The sequence below is a fragment of the Staurois parvus genome, unplaced genomic scaffold (genome assembly GCF_062004578.1).
Source record: "Staurois parvus isolate SC_StPar_1 unplaced genomic scaffold, SC_StPar_1.0 ptg001470l, whole genome shotgun sequence".
Lineage (NCBI taxonomy): Eukaryota > Metazoa > Chordata > Amphibia > Anura > Ranidae > Staurois > Staurois parvus.
Window position 1 is genome coordinate 847155 of NW_028319266.1, and position 25154 is coordinate 872308.

A 25154-nucleotide genomic window follows, 5' to 3' on the forward strand; every position below is an offset into this window, starting at 1 on the left:
CGGAAAGGAAGAACATAGTGGATTGATGACTTACAGGAAAGGTCAAGCAGCCACGAAGTAAAACTAATGCTTTAAATGGAAAAATAAAGTACCAAACTTCAAATATCATGAAATATAGTGCAATGAAAACCTGAAGAACAATGTTGATGAAGTTGCCAAGGTCAAAGCCTTCTGGAGACTCAGGAGATTATGAGGAACAATTTCCCTCAATGCACAAAGAGAAGATGGCTACAAATGCAAGTCTTGTCTTTTTGTCACAAGGTCTCTAATAGAGAAGCAGGGGCGGACTGACAACTCATGGGGCCCCCGGGCAATAAGGGATCATGGGGCCCCTATGTCCTTGTCCAAACTAAAAAAAAGCCTATGAAAAAGGTACCAGGGGCATCTCATGGGGCCCCCTACTGACCCCGGGCCCTCGGGCAGTGCCCGAGTTTCCAAATGGTCAGTAAAGGCCTGTAGTGAAGTTTTTGAACTGTGCTGCTAAATAAGGATCTTGAAAATCAGCTGGACAGACATGAGGTGCTGCAAAATGTCCATCAAGCAAAACCATGTCTGTTGGAAGGAAATTCCAATTTTTGTTTAATTATATTATATTGAAGGGAAATTCCACTTTTTTACCATATTATATAGAAGGGAAATGCCATTTTCTTTTTTAACCTTAGTACTACTTGACTGTAAAGGAGCTATTCAGGATTGTGTTACAGAACTTGTAAAGGACAGGAAAGAGAGAAGAACGTGGTGGAGGGAAAGAGGGAAGAGCATGGTGGGGGAAAGGGAGAAGAGCATGGTGGGGGAAAGGGAGAAGAACGTGGTGGAGGGAAAGGGAGAAGAACATGGTGGAAGGAAAGGGAGAAGAACATGGTGGGAGGGCAATGGAGAAGAATGTGGTAGAGAGAAAGGGAGAAGAATGTGATGGAGGGAAAGGGAGAAGAACGTGGTGGAGGGAAAGGGAGAAGAATGTGGTAGAGGGAAAGGGAGAAGAACGTGATGGAGGGAAAGGGAGAAGAACGTGATGGAGGGAAAGGGAGAAGAACATGGTGGAGGGAAAGGGAGAAGAGCGTGGTGGAGGGAAAGGGAGATGAATGTGGTGGAGATAAAGGGAGAAGAACGTGATGGAGATAAAGGGAGAAGAACGTGATGGAGGGAAAGGGAGAAGAACATGGTGGAGAGAAATGGAATTTTTATAACTTATTTTTACATTACGGGAGAAGAGCTAGTCAAAATTGTGTCAGAGAAGGAGGTAAAGAACAGAAAAGGAAGAAAAAGAACATGGTGGATTGTTGATTTACAGGAAAGGTCAAGCAGCCATGATGTAAACCCCCAAAAAAGAAGTTGTGAACAGCGGTGCTACTGGAGGATCTTGAAAATCAGTTAGCCGGTTGTGGTCACAAATGAAGAGGTACTACAAAAAGTCCATCAAGCAAAACCATATCTGGTGGAAGGAATATTGAAGGAAAATGCCATTTTTTTTACATTTGTACTACTTGACTGGTAAGGAGATATTCAAGATTGTGGAAAAGCAGCCATGATGTAGAACTAATACTTGAAACTGGAAGAATAGAGCAACTAACCAAATTCCAATACCTTAGGATATGGTTTGATGAAAACCTGAAGAACGACATTGATGAAATTGCCAAGTCCAAAGCCAACGCTTCTGGAGACTTCATAGATTATGAGGAACAACCTCTCTCCACACACAAAGAGAAGATTGCTACAAATGTAAGTCTGGCCTTTGCATCACAATGCCTTGAATAAAGAAGTTTTGAACTGCGATGCTACTGGAGGATCTTGAAAATCAGCTAGCCGGACTTGGTCACAAATGAAGAGGCACTACAAAAAGTCCGTCAAGCAAAACCATATCTGGTGGAAGGAATATTGAAGGAAAATGCCTTTTTTTTTTAACCTTTGTACTACTTGACTGGGCAGAAGATATTCAAGATTGCGGAAAAAGCAGCCATGATGTAGAACTAATACTTGAAAATGGAAGAATAGAGCAAGTAACCACATTCCAATATCTTGGTCTATGGTTTGATGAAAACCTGAAGAACGACATTGATGAAATTGCCAAGTCCAAAGCCAACGCTTCTGGAGACTTCATAGATTATGAGGAACAACCTCCCGCCACGCACAAAGAGACGATTGCTACAAATGTAAGTCTGGCCTTTTCCTCACAATGCCCTGAATAAAGAAGTTTTGAACTTCCATGCTACTGGAGGATCTTGAAAATGTGCTGGACAGACATGTCCATCAATGAAGAGGTGCTGCAAAGAGTCCATCAAGCAAAACCACGTCTGTTGGAAGGAATATTGAAGAGAAATGGCATTTTTTTTTTTGCAGACAAGGCTGTTCTCTACGCTGTACAGTGCAGACTGCAGACAGGTTGAATCTAAACAAGGCCATGTTTTAAACTGGCCTGGGATTTCGCGGGGCTCTAATCGGCAGCAATGAGAGGAAAGACCTGAAGCAGCTTTAACAATGATGGAGTGTTGAGCATTCAGCGATCAATGAGGAGTCATTGGTGATCACTGCAACAATTTATCGCTTCTGACTCTAATGCTCGCCCGGTAATTTGGCTTTATAAATAAATCACAATACTGATTTTATATTCAACAGACAGCCGCTGCGAGGACCAGCCCCAGTCACTTCTTCTAATCACCCGGATAAAATTACATACCAGGTTTTGGGAATTTTTTTTTTTTAAAGTTTCAATTTAGTTGTGCAAGTTCCTCTCCAGGACTGAAATGGCTTACTCTGATTTCACTGCACACTGGGAGCTTCTCATTTCCTGGCTGGAAGATGTCCAGCATCATCTAGCTTTTTCCTCTCCATCCTGACTGTCCCTGACCTCCTCCTCCATTTCATTCATTGGATTTCGGTTCTTTCCAGGGGTGGACTGACCATTTGGAAACTCAGGCACTGCCTGAAGGCCTAGGATCAGTAGGGGGCCCCATGAGATGCCCCTGGTACCTTTTTCATAGGCTTTTTTTGCGTTTGGGCAAGGACACAGGGGCCCCATGATCCCTTATTGCCCGGGGGCCCCATGAGTTGTCAGTCCGCCCCTGGTTCTTTTATTCATGGAGACTCAGCATCACAAGCAAGCATTTCCTAGGGGGAAGGGGGGGGGGGGGAAGCATGAGCAAATGAAGTCTTTCTAGGAAAGCCAACTCCTCCAGACTGACCCATTTTTTTTTTTAATCCATGGTGGTGCACCAAACTAAAACACCTAAGTGCACAAAAGAACATGCATGTAAATACACACACACACAAAAAGTTAACTTAAGGGGGTGTCTCTTGTCCAAGCCCTGGAGTAGGACCTTACCCTGAACCCCCGGGGCATGAGGTTCCTGACATGGGCAATGTTCCAACGTGGTCTTCAAAAAACCTGGTGGACCCCTTTCCTCATGGTCAGCTGAAGCTGGCCAACAAGTACTGGATTAGGGGCTCTCCCAAAGAGAAGCCCCACCCCCCAGTTCAGGGAACGAAGGAAACTAATGGCTACACATCCTCCTCCTAGACTTCAGGGTAGACCCGAGGACCCACACCCTCCATCCAGTAAAAGAAGCACAGTCAAAAGTGCAAAGTGTCAAACGTGAGAGAAAATAAATTCCGTAGATAGTGCCTTGGCATGTGCACTGGCTAGGCCTTGTAGCTAAAAATAATTGCCAAAAGTCCTATCCCAAAGTGGTTGAGTGCCACGGCCTTGTGGTCGTTCTTACGTGGGGTTTCCATGCCTACATGGTACAAAGAGCACTCCTGAGGCAATCAACTCCCACTGCAGATTTTCTGCCTTCCCAGCCAATGGCCAGACAAGGAAGACCTATTCCAATCAGGAGTTACTGGGCCCCCTCTCAGTCTTCCTGGGGAGAATTACTCCCGTGTTCTACATCCCCCGGATGCCCCGATTTCTATTCTAGCCAGGATCAGCCTTGAGAGCCCTCATCATACCAGAAGGGATACTATCCAGCCATCCATTCCTACCAAAAGGCCAGAATGATGGCACAGCGCCTCTACTGGACACTGAGAAGAACAGATTTTTTTTTTTTTTAAGTCCGCGAACTTGCAAAAACAGAAAAACCCGTAAGTGTTCACAAAAAGTGCAGAACACCACACAAAAAAAGTGCACTTAGGGGTGTGCTTTGTCCATCCCCGAAGGGGATGGATCTCTACCCTGATCCTCCGGGGCACGAAGCTCCTCACAGGGACAAGGTTCCCATGTGGTCCACCTAGCCAAAAGGCCTGGCGGACCACCGTTCCTTGTGGCCAGCCGAAGCCAGCCACCAAGTACTTGGTAAGGGGGCTCTCCCGAAGAGAAAACCCCCTAGGGACAGGGGAGGAAGGAACCAAAAGGCCACACATCCTCCCCCTAGACTTCAGGGTAGGCCCGAGGACCCTCACCCTACCATCCTGTGAAAAAGAAAACACACACAAAAGTGAAAAGTGACAAACGTGAGGAGAAAGTAAATTAAATAAATAAGTGGCCGTGCAGATTGTGCCCTGGCCAGGTCCTGGGGCCCGTAGCAAAAATTGCCCAGAACTTAGCCAAAAGGCCCGGCCCTAAAAGGCGCAGTGCAGGAAAAGTGTAGAATTAGTGACCATGTGCCTTTTCACACATTGGGGTCCCACACCCAAGTGTTACTAAGAGCACCCCTGAGGCGACCACTCTCAGGGGGCACTGGTTTGCAGACTTTCTGCCTCCCCGACCCCTGGCCAGACAAGGTAGATCCATTCAAACCAGGAGGAACTGGGCCCCTCCGGTTTTCCAGGGGGAATTACTTCCAGGCCTGTGGGCACCTCAGTTTCTGTTCCAGCCTGTACTAACCATCAGGACCCCCATCCTACCAGCAGGGGTACTATACAACCAGTCATCCCCGCAAGCAGGAATGATGGTGGAGCGCCCCTACTGGACACTGAGAAGAACAGATACTACACTAGACTGGAGCCAAAAGGCCGAGGAGCACCATCCACCCATCAAGGCATTTGCATGACTCCTCCCAGAATCAGCCCACAGCCTGCATTGGGAGTAACACTTTTTGGTAGTATGGAGCTGCTCATGGCTACACAGACAGGTCACACCAGCCAATAGGAACATGCAGGGGGACAGCCTTTGCTAAATCCTAGAATATGCCTAGGCACTCTGTATATCTCTGGCCATGGAGGAGTTAAAGCTGAAATTTAGGCTGCTTATCTTCCTGGTTCCCCCTCCCCCTCATCAACATGCTAATGACAACTTATATAATGATATTTTTTTTTTTCACTGGGTCTCTGTGCTTCTTTATGCTATGGAGGCAGACCATGGCTAGTGTGAGCTGTACATTGCTTCCTGAAAACATCATAGCACCCTACCTCAGTACTCCTTCAGAGACCCCTCAGCCCTGAATCAAGCAAAGGGCTGGCTCTTAGGAGGAGTTATGCAAATATCAAAAAATGCCTGATCTGGAGGAGTGGGTGTTCCTAGGCATTCAGACCACCCTAGGTGACGTCCACATGTGATGCTCAACCTTTGTGATGGAAAGAACTGAAATCCAAAAAATGAAAGGGGTGGGGCCAGGAACAGTCAGGCTGGGGAGAATAGAGTGAGATGATACTGGAGGTCCTCCAGCCAGGAAATGAGGCGGAGCTCTATCTGACTGGCTGCAGCTCCCAGTGTGCAGTGAAATCCGAGTAAGCCATTTCAGTTCAGGGGAGGAGCCGGTACACCTGTGCAAGACTGAAGGGGAGGAGCTGGTACACCTGCGCAAGACTGAAGGGGAGGAGCCGGTACACCTGTGCAAGACTGAAGGGGAGGAGCCGGTACACCTGTGCAAGATTGAAGGGGAGGAGCCGGTACAACTGTGCAAGACTGATGGGGAGGCGCACTATTCCTCCCACTGACACCGATGGTGGGGCAGTGGGAGGAATAGTGGTGACATTGGTGTCAGTGGGAGGAATAGTGTCCCATCATTGGTGTCGGTGGGAGGAATAGTGCCCCATCATTGGTATCAGTGGGGGAATAGTACCCCATCATTGGTGTCGGTGGGAGGAATAGTGCCCCATCATTGGTGTCAGTGGGGGAATAGTGCCCCATCATTGGTGTCAGTGGGGGAATAGTGCCCCGTCGTTGGTGTCAGTGGAGGAATAGTGCCCCGTCATTGGTTTCAGTGGGGGAATAGTGCCCCGTCATTGGTGTCAGTGGGAGGAATAGTGCCCCATCATTGGTGTCGGTGGGAGGAATAGTGCCCCATCATTGGTGTCGGTGGGAGGAATAGTGCCCCATCATTGGTGTCGGTGGGAGGAATAGTGCCCCATCATTGGTGTCGGTGGGAGGAATAGTGCCCCATCATTGGTGTCGGTGGGAGGAATAGTGCCCCATCATTGGTGTCGGTGGGAGGAATAGTGCCTCATCATTGGTATCGGTGGGAGGAATAGTGCCCCATCGTTGGTGTCAGTGGGAGGAATAGTGCCCCATCATTGGTGTCAGTGGGAGGAATAGTGCCCCATCATTGGTGTCAGTGGGAGGAATAGTGCCCCATCCTTTGTGTCAGTGGGAGGAATAGTGCCCTATCATTGGTATCAGTGGGAGGAATAGTGCCCCATCATTGGTGTCAGTGGGGGAATAGTGCCCCATCATTGGTATCGGTGGGAGAAATAGTGCCCCATCATTGGTGTCAGTGGGATGAATAGTGCCCCATTATTGGTGTCAGTGGGAGGAATAGTGCCCCATCATTGGTATCAGTGGGAGGAATAGTGCCCCATCATTGGTGTCAGTGGGAGGAATAGTGCCCCATCATTGGTGTCAGTGGGAGGAATAGTGCCCCATCATTGGTGTCAGTGGGAGGAATGGTGCCCCATCGTTGGTGTCAGTGGAAGGAATGGTGCCCCATCATTGGTGTCAGTGGGAGGAATGGTGCCCCATCATTGGTGTCAGTGGGAGGAATGGTGCCCCATCATTGGTGTCAGTGGGAGGAATAGTGCCCCATCGTTGGTGTCAGTGGGAGGAATAGTGCCCCAAGGGCCGTATACAGGCTAACAAAGGGCTGCAGTTTGGAGAGCACGGATCTAGATCATGCATGCTGGGGGCCCCAAGGATAGAAAGTATTTCATGTATTTTTATGTTATTTGAACTCGGCGGACGTGTCTTTATTGATCCTGAGATACTATGTAGTTATATGTAACGGTTTGCAACAGAAGGGAAGGCTGGAGGATTACATTCAAAGACAAATGAGAACGTTGTCATGAAATCAGAGCGCTGATCCCTACTCCTGTCTGGTCCCGCCGATCGTTCACGACCTTCTTGCACACCACCTGGCGCCAGAAATGACGTGTGCGGCCCGGCCAGTCTCTGTCTATGAAGCCGGGACAGGAGAAGACATATTGGAGGGGTTCAGAGTTGGACCAGCCGCCCCCCACCCTGTAATGAAACGCTCCTTTTATATTGATCCGGCCGGCCGTGCAGGAGGGACGCTCCCCGAAAATCATTTCCTTCCCTTCCAGAGACAGTGTGCGGCTAATGATCGCCCCGACAGCCCGGCCAAGGAGGCCGCTGCTTAAAGATTTCATTCACATAATTGATGACATGGGAAATTGGTTCGCTCTCAATTTGCCCCGCAGCTCCTCTCCAACCGCACTGCGCTCTTTTTTTTTCTATTTTTGGTGGATAAAGGAGAGAGAATATCGGTTGGGGAGAGGAAAAAAAATCTTCAAAGTCTTAGCTGAGAATGGAGTAATTGATTGAATAGGGAGAGGATTAGCAGAGATTTGTTAGGAACACCGTAGCTGGGAGGAAGGAAGAGATTTGTAAGACGCCACTTTTCTGCGCTGTCAGATCCCGCCAACCCGAGCGCGATTGTTTCACTGTTGTACTAATTAGGAGAAGTCAGTTAATGGGACATTTCTGTAAACACTCATTAGCCCCGTGATATATATCCAGAAGATTATACTGTGTGTGTGTGTATATATATATATATATACACTGTACATACATACACACACATATATACATACATACACACACATATATATATATATATACACTGTACATACATACACACACATATATACATACATATACAGTCAGGTCCATAAATATTGGGACATGGACACAATTCTAACATTTTTGGCTCTATACACCACCACAATGGATTTGAAATGAAACGAACAAGATGTGCTTTAACTGCAGACTGTCAGCTCTAATTTGAGTGTATTTACATCCAAATCAGGTGAACGGTGTAGGAATTACAACAGTTTGCATATGTGCCTCCCACTTGTTAAGGGACCAAAAGTAATGGGACAATTGACTTCTCAGCTGTTCCATGGCCAGGTGTGTGTTATTCCCTCATTATCCCAATTACAATGAGCAGATAAAAGGTCCAGAGTTCATTTCAAGTGTGCTATTTGCATTTGGAATCTGTTGCTGTCAACTCTCAAGATGAGATCCAAAGAGCTGTCACTATCAATGAAGCCATCATTAGGCTGAAAAAACAAAACAAACCCATCAGAGAGATAGCAAAAACATTAGGCGTGGCCAAAACAACTGTTTGGAACATTCTTAAAAAGAAGGAACGCACCGGTGAGCTCAGCAACACCAAAAGACCCGGAAGACCACGGAAAACAACTGTGGTGGATGAGCGAAGAATTCTTTGCCTGGTGAAGAAAACACCCTTCACAACAGTTGGCCAGATCAAGAACACTCTCCAGGAGGTAGGTGTATGTGTGTCAAAGTCACCAATCAAGAGAAGACTTCACCAGAGTGAATACAGAGGGTTCACCACAAGATGGAAACCATTGGTGAGCCTCAAAAACAGGAAGGCCAGATTAGAGTTTGCCAAACGACATGTAAAAAAGCCTTCACAGTTCTGGAACAACATCCTATGGACAGATGAGACCGACATCAACTTGTACCAGAGTGATGGGAAGAGAAGAGTATGGAGAAGGAACTGCTCATGATCCTCAGCATACCACCTCATCAGTGATCATGGTGGTGGTAGTGTCATGGCGTGGGCATGTATGGCTGCCAATGGAACTGCTTCTCTTGTATTTATTGATGATGTGACTGCTGACAGAAGCAGCCGGATGAATTGTGAAGTGTTTCGGGAATATTATCGGCTCATATTCAGCCAAATGCTTCACAACTCATTGGACGCTTCACAGTGCAGATGGACAATGACCCAAAGCAGACTGCAAAAGCAACCAAAGAGTTTTTTAAGGGAAAGAAGTGGAATGTTCTGCAATGGCCAAGTCAATCACCTGACCTGAATCCGATTGAGCATTTCACTTGCTGAAGACAAAACTGAAGGGAAAATGCCCCAAGAACAAGCAGGAACTGAAGACAGTTGCAGTAGAGGCCTGGCAGAGCATCACCAGGGATGAAACCCAGCGTCTGGTGATGTCTATGCGTTCCACACTTCAGGCTGTCATTGACTGCAAAGGATTTGCAACCAAGTATTAAAAAGTGAAAGTTTGATTTATGATTATTATTCTGTCCCATTACTTTTGGTCCCTTAACAAGTGGGAGGCACATATGCAAACTGTTGTAATTCCTACACTGTTCACCTGATTTGGACGTAAATACCCTCAAATTAAAGCTGACAGTCTGCAGTTAAAGCACATCTTGTTCCTTTCATTTCAAATCCATTGTGGTGGTGTATAGAGCCAAAAATGTTAGAATTGTGTCGATGTCCCAATATTTATGGACCTGACTGTATACACACACATATACAGTACATACATATACACACACACACATATATACATACATATACATACACATATATATATATATATGTACTCACAGAACTTACCTAGAGGGCAGCGATATGGCGCACAGTGTGCACACCGTGTCATAGTGTGGGTGTGGCCAAATTTTAATAACAGTATGCAATTCTTTAATGGGCATTTTTAACCTCTGAACCCCACCATCCAGAACTCACCAGTGCACCCCATCATTCAGAACTATCCTCTGCATCCAGAACTCACCTGTGCACTACATTATTCAGAACTGCCCTCTGCACCCCACCATCAAGAACTATCCTCTGCACCCCACCATCATGAACTATCCTCTGCACCCCACCATCCAAAACTCACCGGTGCACTCCATCATTCAGAACTCGCCTGTACACCCCATTATCCACCTGTACACCTCATTATTCAGAACTCACCTGTACACCCCACCATCAAGAACTATCCTCTGCACCACATTATTCAGAACTCACCTTTGCACCACATTATCCAGAACTGCCCTCTGCACCCCACCATCAAGAACTATCCTCTGCACCCCACCATCCAGAACTCACCTGTGCACCCCATCATTCAAAACTGCCCTGTGCACCCCACCATCCAGAACTCCCCTGAACACCATCAAGAATTATCCTCTGCACCCCACCATCCAGAACTAACCTGTGCACCACATTTTTCAGAATTACCTTCTGGACCCCATCATCCAGAACTCCCCTGAACACCCCACCATCAAAAACTCACCTCTGCACCCCTCTCCACAATTGTTCACAGCTCACCTTTGCACCATCATCCACAACTCACCTGTGCCCCCACCTACAATTCTGCTCTGCACCACGTCCGCAACTCGCCACTGCACACCCAACCCGTCAATGACTCGCCTCTGCACACCCAACCCGTCCATGACTCGCCTCTGCACACCCAACCCGTCCATGACTCGCCTCTGCACACCCAACCCGTCCATGACTCACCACTGCTCACCCAACCCGTCCATGACTCGCCTCTGCACACCCAACCCGTCCATGACTCACCACTGCTCACCCAACCCGTCCATGACTCACCACTGCTCACCCAACCCATCCATGACTCACCACTGCTCACCCAACCCGTCCATGACTCGCCTCTACACACCCAACCCGTCCATGACTCTCCTCTACACACCCAACCCGTCCATGACTCACCACTGCTCACCCAACCCGTCCATGACTCACCACTGCTCACCCAACCCATCCATGACTCACCACTGCTCACCCAACCCGTCCATGACTCGCCTCTACACACCCAACCCGTCCATGACTCTCCTCTACACACCCAACCCGTCCATGACTCACCACTGCTCACCCAACCCGTCCATGACTCACCACGGCTCACCCAACCCGTCCATGACTCGCCTCTACACACCCAACCTGTCCATGACTCGCCACTGCTCAGACAACCCGTCCATGACTCGCCACTGCTCACCCAACCCGTCCGTGACTCGCCTCTGCACACCCAACCCGTCCATGACTCACCACTGCACACCCAACCCGTCCATGACTCGCCACTGCACACCCAACCCGTCCATGACTCACCACTGCTCACCCAACCCGTCCATGACTCGCCTCTACACACCCAACCCGTCCATGACTCGCCACTGCTCAGACAACCCGTCCATGACTCGCCACTGCTCACCAACCCGTCCGTGACTCGCCTCTGCACACCTAACCTGTCCATGACTTACCACTGCACACCCAACCCGTCCATGACTCGCCACTGCATACCCAACCCGTCCATGACTCGCCTCTGCACACCCAACCCATCCATGACTCGCCTCTGCACACCCAACCCGTCCATGACTCGCTGCTGCTCACCCAACCCGTCCATGACTCGCCTCTGCACACCCAACCCGTCCATGACTCACCACTGCACACCCAACCCGTCCGTGACTCGCCTCTGCACACCCAACCCGTCCGTGACTCGCCTCTGCACACCCAACCCGTCCATGACTCGCCTCTGCACACCCAACCCATCCATGACTCGCCTCTGCACACCCAACCCGTCCATGATTAGCCTCTGCACACCCAACCCGTCCATGATTAGTCTCTGCACACCCAACCCATCCACAGCACACCTCTGCACCTATGGCCATAGTTAACCCCGGTCCACAGCTCACCTTTGCACCCTTCTTCCACAGCTTGTCCCTGCATTCCATCCCACCCCCAAAATGGCTGACATTTTCTTCAGGCCTTTTCCACAGGTCCTTACTACTGCACCCTGCTCAGGTCTGACCTCTACATCCCCATAGCCCTCAACCTTTCACCCCCCGAATTGTTTTCCTCTGAAAAAGAACAAAAGCTCATCTTACCCACACAGTGCACTACGTTCACATGCATTTGCAGCTCTGACTCTCTCCATTGGCTAGCAGTGGGAGCTAGATCATCAGGTGTGTGTGGGGCATTCAGGTACCAGGTAGCAGCTCAACACAAGATGCCCACCGGCCCTCCCCCCCAGCTATGGACATGCTGTGCCCAGGCAACTGTCCCTCCCTTGTTCCTGCCCTGGGGAGGCAAAGAGGAATCTGTGGAAGCTGCCAGGAGAGGTGCGCTGTCACTGGTGAACACAGAAGACTAGTTTATCCAAGGATTTGACTATCTAATCAACCCGGACACTTAGGCTCCAATTCTGGGCAGTTGCCATGTAGGACCACCAAACAAACATTTTACATATTAAATCATTCCCTTACGAATTTGCACAAGTGGAACAAGAGACATTCATTTCTGCTATCTTGGAACATTTTCTCAGCTTGACTGACCTTTAGACTTCCAAAAACCTTATTCTAACACAAGGCTTAAAGCTCATTTAAAATTGTGGTTGGGGGTGTTAAAAATGTGACTCAACCGTGTATTTAACACCCCCCACTTAAGCTGCTAAGGCAGCAAACAGGGTTGTTCTCATTCCTCTGTTGTGAAGCTTTGCGCCCATAGCGAAAACTATCACACCTGGTGGGCTGTAATCCTGCCAAACGCAACCCATTCAAGCAACTGGGAACAGGCAACAAATTTCCGCATTAGTGTGCAATGCATGTCGTTGCAGCATTTACAGGGTTAAAATGCGGATCACTTCTCAGAGGTTCTGCGGTCTTGAAACGTATGTTATCCGTGTTCCACAACAAGGCATTCCAAGGATACAGAGGACAATTTGTTCTACTAACATCTTTCTGCAATATTATTGTGCAAGTCAGCCTGTTATTATTATTTCAGGTACTCAATTTACGGAGCACTTTACATACACTACATTACCAAAAGTATTGGGCCCGCCATCCCAATCATTGGATACAGTTGTTCCAATCCCCTCCATATCATGTGATTCAGGTGTTCCAATCCCCTCCAAATCATGTGATTCAGGTGTTCCAATCCCCTCCATGGACACAGGTGTATACAATCAAGCCCCTAGGCATGCAGACGGCTTCTACAAACATTGGTGAAAGAATGGGTCGCTCTCAGGAGCTCAGTGACTCTAAGCGTGGTCCCATGATAGGTGGCCACCTGGGCAATAAGTCCATCCGTGACATTTCCTGGCTACTAAATATTCCACGCTCAACTGTTAGTGGGATTATAACAAAGTGGAAGCCACTGGGAACAACAACCACTCAGCCACCAAGTGGTAGGTCACATGACAGGGCGGGGTCAGCGCATGCTGAAGCGCACAGAAGTCGCCAACTGTCTGCAGAGTCAATAGCTAAAGACCTCCAAACTTGGTGTGGCCTTCAGATGAGCCCAACAGCAGTGCGTAGAGAGCTTCATGGAATGGGTTTCCATGGCCGAGCAGCTGCATCCAAGCCTTCCATCACCAAGTGCAATGCAAAGCGTCGGATGCCGTGGTGTAAAGCACGCCGCCACTGGACTCTAGAGCAGAGGAGACGTGTTCTGTGAAGTGACCAATCACGCTTCTCTGTCTGGCAATCCAATGGACGTGTCTTGGTTTGGCGGTGGCCAGGAAAACGGTACTTGCCTGACTGCATTGTGCCAAGTGTAAAGTTTGGTGGAGGGGGGATTATGGTATGGGGGTGTTTTTCAGGGGTTGGGTTTGGCCCCCTAGTTCCAGTGAAGGGAGCTCTTAAGGTGACAATTTGCACAATTTCATGCTCCCAACTTTGTGGGAAGAGTTTGGGGATGGCCCCTTCCTGTTCCAACATGACTGCGCACCAGTGCACAAAGCAAGGTCCATAAAGACATGGAGGAGCCACTTTGGGGTGGAGGAACTTGACTGTCCTGCACAGAGTCCTGACCTCAACCCCATAGAACACCTTTGGGATGAATTAGAGCGGAGACTGCGAGCCAGGCCTCCTCCCCCGACATCAGTGCCTGACCTGACAAATGTGCTTCTGGAAGAATGGTCCAACCTTCCCATAGACACCCTCCTAAACCTTGTGGACGGCCTTCCCAGAAGAGTTGAAGCTGTTATAGCTGCAAAGGGTGGGGCCAACTCAATATTGAACCCTACGGACTAAGACTGGGGGGCCATTAAAGGTCATGTGTGTGGAAAGGGCGGGGCCAACTCAATATTGAACCCTACGGACTAAGACTGGGGGGCCAATGTGCATGGAAAGGCAGACGTCCCAATACTTTTGGCAATATAGTGTATGTATTATACATTCACATCAGTCTCTGCCCCCGAGGAGCGTACAATCTAAGGTCCCTAACTCACCTTCATACATGCACAAACTAGAGCCAATTTGGACAAGATCCAACTAACCTCCCAGTATGTCATTGGAGTGTGGGAAGAAACCAGAGTACCCGGAGGAAACCCACACAGGTAGTGCCGTAGTTGGGACTCGGACCTATGACCTTGTTACATAAAGAACCTCACATTAGCATATAAGCACATTATTTAATTCCCTAATTATTAAATAACATTCCTTTTTTGTCTTTAGTAACCTCCCCATGTTAAAGTACGAGTACACCTGGAAAATGTAAGGTCTACGCCAGGGGCGGACTGACAACTCATGGGGCCCCCGGGCAATAGAGGATCATGGGGCCCCTGTGTCCTCGCCCACACTCAAGTCACACCCAAAAAAGCCTATGAAAGGTACCAGGGACATCTCATGGGGCCCCCTACTGACCCCACGCAGTGCCCAAACCCCCCAATGGTCAGTCCGCCCCTGGTCTACACTTGATCTTTCCTGATGTCCTTATTACGCATTTGTTTGTCTTGGGCAGGATGGGAAAATCTTTTGCCGAAGGACAGCTTGTGACTGCCAGAACCCAAGCGTGGATCTGTTTTGCTGCCCGGAGTGCGATACCAGAGTGACCAGCCAATGTTTGGATCAAAACGGGCATAAAGTCTACCACAGTGGTGACAACTGGACGTACAGCTGCCAGCAGTGCCGATGCTTGGTATGTTATTCGGGCTCAAGAGTAAATTTAATTGATAATTACTTGGAGGGCTTTGTTACGGCATTCAAATGTTTACATGCTTCTTTTTCAGTACATCCAATGCATTACCTATAGAGATTTGTGAATTAGCCCTTAGAGGGAGCTGTCACTGGCTCAGCAATCAATGCAATGCCAACACTTCTACACTGTAGCGCTCAGGGATACTTGAGAAGCCCACCAGGTCATAAAATAAAGACCATCAAATTCATGTCAAAACAGGAATGGTCCACCAATGTTGCCTTGTAGAGGCCAATGGAGAGAGGGCTTCCCTTGCGGCTAAGTTCCAGACTCCCCTGAGAGTGGCCCAAAGTGGCACAGGTCGCCTGTAGGAGTGCTGGTTGGTGGTCCACTTAGAAGCATAGCTGGTGCACAGAGATAGGTCTGCAGACAGGAGGCGCCTGTGCGTGGTATGTAAGCCCTTCTGGGATTTAGATGTTTACTGGGTAGTCGGTTCAAGCCAAGGTCAGGTACCAGGTGGGATAGCCGAGGTCATACACAGAGGAGTCAGAGAGAGAGAGTATCCGTAAGCCAAGCTGAGGTCAGATCAGGGGTAACGCAGAGTAGACAGGTCCAGGAGCAAGCCGAGTCGGTATCAGGAAATCACAGGTCAGAGTCACAGGAACCAGGAACAGGGTATGGGGAGCTAGAGATCATCCAGCAACTTGAGGAAGTGATGAGCCTCCTTATAAAGGCCGCCTGGCAACAAACTGAGGCTGATGTGTACTTCTGCGGCCATGCAGAGTACTGGCAGAAATGCCAGATCTTCCAGGACTTCTGCTGTGGACAGAACCCTGACACCTCCTGAGATTGGGGAATTTTAAAAACATAAAGGGGCAAAGGCCTAGTGCATTGCCGTCATAATTTATTACATATAAAAACAAGTGAGTACATACAAAAGCCAAGGAATAAAAGTGTAGGACAAAAACTGGAAACCACAAGGATGATCCAAAAAAATAGAACTCACAGGGTCCTCACATGAATATTACTACCACTGATGAGTTTTGAGGGCCATACCCTTTTCTTCAGAGCAAAGCAGGGTATGCCCCTTGAAACACTTCAACGGAACTCACAGGGTCTTCATATGAATTCGACTCCCTCTCGTGCATTTTGAGGGGCATACCTTCTTCAGAGCAAAAGAGGGTATGCCCCTCGAAACACTTCAACGGAACTCACAGTGTCTTCATATGAATTTGACTCCCTCTGGTGCATTTTGAGGGGCATACCTTCTTCAGAGCAAAAGAGGGTATGCCCCTCGAAACACTTCAACGGAACTCACAGTGTCTTCATATGAATTTGACTCCCTCTGGTGCATTTTGAGGGGCATACCTTCTTCAGAGCAAAAGAGGGTATGCCCCTCGAAACACTTCAACGGAACTCACAGGGTCTTCATATGAATTTGACTCCCTCTGGTGCATTTTGAGGGGCATACCTTCTTCAGAGTAAAAGAGGGTATGCCCCTCGAAACACTTCAACGGAACTCACAGTGTCTTCATATGAATTTGACTCCCTCTGGTGCATTTTGAGGGGCATACCTTCTTCAGAGCAAAAGAGGGTATGCCCCTCGAAACACGTCAATAGAACTCACAGAGGCCTCACATGAATCAGACTACTGTCGACATGTTTTAAAGGGCATGACCTCTTCTTCAGAGCAACGGGGGGTATGACCCTCGAAACACTTCAATGGAACTTACAGGGTCATTATATGAATTAGACTACCTCTGGCGTGTTTCGTGCTTCATAGCAAAAAAGAGGGTATGCCCCTCAAAACACTTCAATGTAACTCACAGGGTCCTCACATGGCTCTGGTGAGTTTCGAGGGGCATACCCTCTTCAGAGCAAAAGAGGATGTGCCCCTCGAAACACATCAACAGAACTCACAGGGTCCTCACATGAATCAGACTACCGTTGATGCATCTCGAGGGGGAATACCTTCTTCTTCAGAGCAAAAGAGGCTATGCCCTTCAAAACATTTCAACGGAACTCACAGGGTCTACATATGAACTAGACTACCTCTGGCATATTGCGAGGAGCTTATGTTTTTCAGTGCAAAAGAGGGTGTGCCCCTCAAAACATGTCAATGGACCTCACAGAGTCCCACATGAATCACAGTACATACAAAAGCCAAGGAATAAAAGTGTAGGAAAAACCACAATGGTGATCCAAAAAAATAGAACTCACAGGGTCCTCATATGAATAAGACTACTGCTGATGCATTTTGAGGGGCATACCCTTTTCTTCAGGGTATGCCCCTTGAAACACCTCAATGGAACTCACAGGGTCTTCATATGAATTTGACTCCCTCTGGTGCATTTTGTGGGGCATACCTTCTTCAGAGCAAAAGAGGGTATGCCCCTCGAAACACGTCAATAGAACTCACAGGGTCCTCAAATGAATTAGATTGGCTCTGGTGAGTTTCGAGGGGCATACCCTCTTCAGAGCAAAAGAGGATGTGCCCCTCGAAACACGTCAACAGAACTCACAGGGTCCTCACATGAATCAGACTACCGTTGATGCATCTCGAGGGGGAATACCTTCTTCTTCAGAGCCAAAGAGGCTATACCCTTCAAAACATTTCAACGGAACTCACAGGGTCTACATATGAATTAGAAAAGGAGAGGAAGGCGCCTCTAAGTGCAGTATTGACAATTTATTTAGTAAACAATGGATAAATTGCACTTACAAGATAAATAGTTAAAAAGACTCATCGTGTGGTAATTAGATCCAGGTGGGACATCCAGCAGCAAACTGTCTATAGGATCAGGAAGTAGAGTCCAGGATGTGTCTGTGCATCAAAAATGAAGATAGGAGGTCTGAAGAAGGAGCCTATTGAGCATTCTCCGAAATGCATTACCGCCCCCTTCACCTCCTACATCTGACTCTGCTCTCCAAGCTTCATTTTGATGCACAGGCACATCCCGGACTCTACTTCCTGATCCTATAGACAGTTTGCTGCTGGACGGCTGGATGTCCCACCTGGATCTAATTACCACACGATGAGTCTTTTAACCATTTATCTTGTAAGTGCAATTTTTCCATTGTTTACTAAATAAATTGTCAATACGGCACTTAGAGGCGCATTCCTATCTTTTTCTTGTTGCTGCATTAGAGCCTTGCTTCCAGAAGAGCTCCCTCAGTGTTACTGCTCCCATCCATCCCTGATATCCATCCATCCCTGATATCCATCTGGCACCTTTATCCTGCAGCTACAGAGGTTGGGCTCCAACAAGCTCGCCATATATAATATACATTTTCTACATATGAATTAGACTACCTCTGGCATATTGCGAGGGGCTTACGTTCTTCAGTGCAAAAGAGGGTGTGCCACTCGAAACATGTCAACGGACCTCACAGAGTCCCACATGAGTCAGACTACTGTTGATGCGTTTCGAAGGGGCATGGCCTCTTCTTCAGAGCAAAACGCCCCTCGAAACGCATCAGCGGTTGTCTGATTCATGTGAGGAACCTTCAAGTTCAGTTGTTTGGACCACCATTGTGGTTTTTGGGTTTTGTATTATACTTTCATTCCTTGGCTTTTCTGAGTATGTACTCACTTGTTTTTATATTCAATAAATTACAGCAGTATTGCACTAGGCCTTGGCGCCCTTTGTTTGCCTATTCAGTGCAATTAGTCTCTCTCTTAACTGCTAAAGAAAGATACCAGCCACACAGGGAGTGCATGGACTTTAATGAGTTGGCCAACTCAAGACTTTCATTGTAGGAGGAAGCAGTACAGCAAAGCCATTGTGTAGTGCGGCAAAGTAGGAAGCAGCAACTGAGTATGTAATAAACAAAACTGGCTGTCCCAATATACACATTTTAAAATGATACAAAGTAACTGATTTTTTCACTATATATATATAATAAAAAAACTAAATTACCAACCACACTATCATGAGTCCCACCCTCAAGCCAGGGTACTAGGTGTCATCCTAGACTCCAATCTGTTCTTTCAGCCCCAGGTCCAATCACTGACAAAATCATGTAGACTCCACCTCTGCAACATCTCCAAGATACGCCTGTTCCTAACCTCAGAAACCCTCTCTGCCAATCCCTCCACTGGCCTCCACTCAGTGTCCTCCATCCCTCTCTGCCAATCCCTCCACTGGCCTCCACTCAGTGTCCTCCACCCCTCTCTGCCAATCCCTCCACTGGCCTCCACTCAGTGTCCTCCACCCCTCTCTGCCAATCCCTCCACTGGTCTCCACTCAGTGTCCTCCACCCCTCTCTGCCAATCCCTTCACTGGCCTCCACTCAGTGTCCTCCACCCCCCTCTGCCAATCCCTCCACTTGCTTCCACTCAGTGTCCTCCACCCCCCTCTGCCAATCCCTCCACTGGCCTCCACTCAGTGTCCTCCACCCCTCTCTGCCAATCCCTCCACTGGCCTCCAGTGTCCTCCACCCCCCTCTGCCAATCCCTCCACTGGCTTCCAATTGCCCAATGGATAAAATTCAAAACGCTAACACTGACATATAAAGCCGTTCATAATACTGCCCCAAATTACATCACCAATCTTGTCTCCAAATATCACCAAAACCGTCCTCTCCGCTCCTCCCAAGACCTCCTACTCTCTAGCTCCCTTGTCTCCTCCTCCCATGCTCGTCTCCAGGACTGCTCCAGGGCTTCCCCCATCCTCTGGAACTCCCTACCCCAATCCATCAGACTATCACCTACTCTGCTCACTTTTAGGTGCACTCTGAAAATCCATCTCTTCAGGGAAATTTACCCCGATCCCAACTAATACTGGAATCCTCTACTCTTCCAACCACTCCATCCCCCCCAGGTATTACCTCCTGTACCAATATCCCCCCCTCCTAGATTGTAAGCTCCCAGGATCAGGGCCCTCCTAACCCTCTTGTATTGAACTGTTGTTGCTGTATTGTCTCCCTCCATATTGTAAAGCGCTGAGCAAACTGTTGGCGCCATAAATCCTGTATAATAATAATAATAATAATAAATTACAACTAAACTGTCCTGTTAATTCTACCCTATTTCTCATCTGTTCCGCTCAGGCTGGAGAGGTGGACTGTTGGCCATTAAGCTGCCCAGCGCTGAGCTGTGAGTACACGGCCGTTACAGACGGCGAATGTTGCCCGCACTGCGTGGACGACCCCTGCGCAGCAGATAACATCATTTACGATATTCAGAAAACCTGCCAGGACAGTCAGGGGGTCACGAGACTCAGTGGATCTGTATGGACGATGTCTGGGACGCCATGTACAACCTGCATATGCAAGGTAGGTGGCCAGGAACTCCTGTGTGCATAATGTACGGATTATTAAGTGATGATATATATCACCTTCCTATGCCATAGGGGAGTATGCTGGTAGGTGAGTACTTCCAGCAACGGATCCCTGTAATCCTGGATTTGGTTAACAGTAACCAGTGACATGGATGTCAGCAAGAAGAACCACTGAGCCCAGCAGGGACCAGGAGATCAATACATCCTCTAGTGTTGGTTGCTAAAGACACCTAAAATCTGACCTCCGGCCTCCCCTCCAGTCTTGTACAGGTGTACCGGCTCCTCCCCTTCAGTCTTGCACAGGTGTACCGGCTCCTCCCCTTCAGTCTTGCACAGGTGTACAGGCTCCTCCCCTTCCATCTTGCACATGTGTACTGGCTCCTCCTCTTCAATCTTGCCTAGGTGTACCAGCTCCTCCCCTCCAGTCTTGCACAGGTGTACTGGCTCCTCCCCTTCAGTCTTGCACAGGTGTACCGGCTCCTCCCCTTCAGTCTTCCACAGGTGTACCAACACCTCCCCTTCAGTCTTGCACAGTTGTATTGGCTCCTCCTCTTCAGTCTTGCACAGTTGTACCGGCTCCTCCCCTCCAGTCTTGCACAGTTCCACAGGCTCCTCCCCTCCGGTCTTGCACAGGTGTACCGGCTCCTCCCCTCCAGTCTTGCAGAGTTGCACAGGCTCCTCCCCTTCGGTCTTGCACAGGTGTACCGGCTCCTCCCCTCCAGTCTTGCACAGGTGTACCGGCTCCTCCCCTTCAGTCTTGCACAGGTGTACCAACTCCTCCCCTTCAGTCTTGCACAGTTGTATTGGCTCCTCCTCTTCAGTCTTGCAGAGTTGCACAGGCTCCTCCCCTTCGGTCTTGCACAGGTGTACCGGCTCCTCCCCTCCAGTCTTGCACAGTTGCACAGGCTCCTCCCCTCCAGTTTTGCACAGGTGTACCGGCTCCTCCCCTTCAGTCTTGCACAGGTGTACAGGCTCCTCCCCTTCCATCTTGCACATGTGTACTGGCTCCTCCTCTTCAATCTTGCCTAGGTGTACCAGCTCCTCCCCTCCAGTCTTGCACAGGTGTACTGGCTCCTCCCCTTCAGTCTTGCACAGGTGTACCGGCTCCTCCCCTTCAGTCTTCCACAGGTGTACCAACACCTCCCCTTCAGTCTTGCACAGTTGTATTGGCTCCTCCTCTTCAGTCTTGCACAGTTGTACCGGCTCCTCCCCTCCAGTCTTGCACAGTTCCACAGGCTCCTCCCCTCCGGTCTTGCACAGGTGTACCGGCTCCTCCCCTCCAGTCTTGCAGAGTTGCACAGGCTCCTCCCCTTCGGTCTTGCACAGGTGTACCGGCTCCTCCCCTCCAGTCTTGCACAGGTGTACCGGCTCCTCCCCTTCAGTCTTGCACAGGTGTACCAACTCCTCCCCTTCAGTCTTGCACAGTTGTATTGGCTCCTCCTCTTCAGTCTTGCAGAGTTGCACAGGCTCCTCCCCTTCGGTCTTGCACAGGTGTACCGGCTCCTCCCCTCCAGTCTTGCACAGTTGCACAGGCTCCTCCCCTCCAGTCTTGCACAGTTGTACAGGCTCCTCCCCTTCAGTCTTGCACAGGTGTAACAGCTCCTCCCCTTCAGTCTTGCACAGTTGCACAGGCTCCTCCCCTCCAGTCTTGCACAGCTGCACAGGCTCCTCCCCTTCAGTCTTGCAGTTGTACCTCCACACAGCTGCGGCTCCTAGCTCTAGGAGGGAATGATTTACAGTTTTCAGCAGAATGCATTATGAATCTGTTCAAGGATTTACTCAAAACTACCTACAGAGGGAGCTCACCCCCCACCTTCCTATGAGTCTTGGATACTCCTCCCATAAGGTCTGGGTCTGTTCCTGCCCATCTTCTAGGCTCCAGATCCTTCTGATACACACATTACATTAAAAATGCAGCAGGGATGGTTGGAACCCCTCATAATGGGCACAGCAGGCGTACAGACCCAGGAACTCAGCACAGGGATGGTGGGAACCCCTCATCATGGGCACAGCAGGGGTACAGACCAGGGACCTCACCTGAGTTCCTGGGTCTGTACACCCTTTGTGCCCATTATGAGGGGGTCCCACCATCCCTGCTGGATATTTCCATTTTATTTTATAGAATATAGAAAATGTAACAGTAGGACCTAGAACACATAAGGTTGGAGGGAACAACCAAATGCTCCAACTGGATAGGACCAGAGCTGGGAATTATGGCAGGAAGATCACACTGTCAGAGTATCCAAGATTTAAAAGAAGTCAGCGGTTGACTTAGTCCAATATATATATTGTGCCGCCAGCCTTTCTACACACATGACCTTCAATGGCCTCCCAGTCTTAGTCCGTAGGGTTCAATATTGAGTTGGCCCCGCCCTTTCCACACACATGACCTTTAATAGCCTCCCAGTCTTAGTCCATAGGGTTCAATATTGAGTTGGCCCCGCCCTTTCCACGCACATGACCTTTAATGGCCTCCCAGTCTTAGTCCCTAGGGTTCAATATTGAGTTGGCCCCGCCCTTTCCACGCACATGACCTTTAATGGCCTCCCAGTCTTAGTCCGTAGGGTTCAATATTGAGTTGGCCCCGCCCTTTCCACGCACATGACCTTTAATGGCCCCCCAGTCTTAGTCCGTAGGGTTCAATATTGAGTTGGCCCCGCCCTTTCCACGCACATGACCTTTAATGGCCCCCCAGTCTTAGTCCGTAGGGTTCAATATTGAGTTGGCCCCGCCCTTTCCACGCACATGACCTTTAATGGCCTCCCAGTCTTAGTCCGTAGGGTTCAATATTGAGTTGGCCCCGCCCTTTGCAGCTATAACAGCTTCAACTCTTCTGGGAAGGCCGTCCACAAGGTTTAGGAGGGTGTCTATGGGAAGGTTGGACCATTCTTCCAGAAGCACATTTGTCAGGTCAGGCACTGATGTCGGGGGAGGAGGCCTGGCTCGCAGTCTCCGCTCTAATTCATCCCAAAGGTGTTCTATGGGGTTGAGGTCAGGACTCTGTGCAGGACAGTCAAGTTCCTCCACCCCAAACTGGCTCCTCCATGTCTTTATGGGCCTTGCTTTGTGCACTGGTGTGCAGTTATGTTGGAACAGGAAGGGGCCATCCCCAAACTCCTCCCACAAAGTTGGGAGCATGAAATTGTCCAGAATGTCGTCTTAAGAGTTCCCTTCACTGGAACTAGGGGGCCAAGCCCAACCCCTGAAAAACAACCCCACACCATAATCCCCCCTCCACCAAACTTTACACTTGGAACAATGCAGTCAGGCAAGTATCGTTCTCCTGGCAACTGCCAAACCCAGACATGTCCATCGGATTGCCAGACAGAGAAGTGTGATTGGTCATTCCAGAGAACACGTCTCCCCTGCTTTAGAGTCCAGTGGTGGCGTGCTTTACACCACGGCATCCAACACTTTTCATTGCACTTGGTGATGGAAGGCTTGGATGCAGCTGCTCGGCCATGGAAACCCATTCCATGGAGCTCTCTACGCACTGTTGTTGGGCTCATCTGAAGGCCACACCAAGTTTGGAGGTCTTTAGCTATTGACTCTGCAGACAGTTGGTGACTTCTGCGCACTGTGCGCTTCAGCATGCGCTGACCCCGCCCTGTCATGTGACGTGGCCTACCACTTGGTGGCTGTGTGGCTGTTGTTCCCAGTTGCTTCCACTTTGTTATAATCCCACTAACAGTTGAGCGTGGAATATTTAGTAGCCAGGAAATGTCACGGATGGACTTATTGCCCAGGTGGCCACCTATCACGGGACCACGCTTGGAGTCACTGAGCTCCTGAGAGCGACCCATTCTTTCACCAATGTTTGTAGAAGCCGTCTGCATGCCTAGGGGATGATTGTATACACCTGTGTCCATGGAGGGGATTGGAACACCTGAATCACATGATATGGAGGGGATTGGAACACCTGAATCACATGATATGGAGGGGATTGGAACACCTGAATCACATGATTTGGAGGGGATTGGAACACCTGAATCACATGATAGGGAGGGGATTGGAACACCTGAATCACATGATATGAAGGGGATTGGAACACCTGAATCACATGATAGGGAGGGCGGGGCCAGTACTTTTGACAACATAGTGTGTATATAAATAAAATGTGACATAACTGTTTTTCTCGCTTTATCCTCAGTTTATGAAAAGAAAAAAGTGTTTCCATTCTTTCCACAATTAGACCCCTAAACTGCTACTCCGGGTGCAATTGTTATCAGCAAAGCAGCAAAAAAATAAATCTCAGCGAACGTCTTCCATTAAAATGGCGAGAAATATTTAAAGGATCTCCATCTCATCATGTGATACATTGAGGGTCTTATCACACTTACGGCTCAATGTGCTTCTATTTTGCCTTCCCTGGTGCCCCCCCCCCTCCCATAAACACGCCAATAACATATTTTTAATCCTTACTCTGTTTATTGCATACCTTATTCTAGGTCAAGTGCCATCATCACTTGCTCTCTGTGCTTCTCTATGCAGTGTAAGTAGATCATGGCTGGTGGGAGAGCCCGGCAGGTGGCTGTACGTAGCTTCCTGAAAACATCACAGCACCCTGCCCCCGTACTACTCTCCAATGCCCTCAGTCCTGATGCAAGTAGTGGGCTGACTCTTGGGAGGAGTTATGCAAATATCAAAATGCCTTTATAGGTGGGTGTCGTTTTGGAGAAGTGGGTGTACGGAGACAGGCTGTTGTCACCCACATTTGTTGCTGAGCCTCCATGATTGAAAGACCTGGAATTCAATGAATGAAAGGGGCGGGGCCAGGGACACAGTCAGGCTG

At 48.9% G+C, this 25154-nt stretch overlaps 1 protein-coding gene across 1 annotated transcript in view; it reads left to right on the forward strand.

Annotated features, from left to right (window-relative positions):
* The window catches only part of NELL1 (neural EGFL like 1), an 846265-nt gene that overhangs the window by 805506 nt on the left and 15605 nt on the right, over window positions 1–25154 (forward strand). The window contains exons 16-17 of the mRNA XM_089662420.1: window positions 14907–15083; window positions 20133–20357. Coding sequence (XP_089518546.1) covers window positions 14907–15083; window positions 20133–20357 — 402 coding nt within the window. The remainder of the gene's footprint in view (window positions 1–14906; window positions 15084–20132; window positions 20358–25154) is intronic.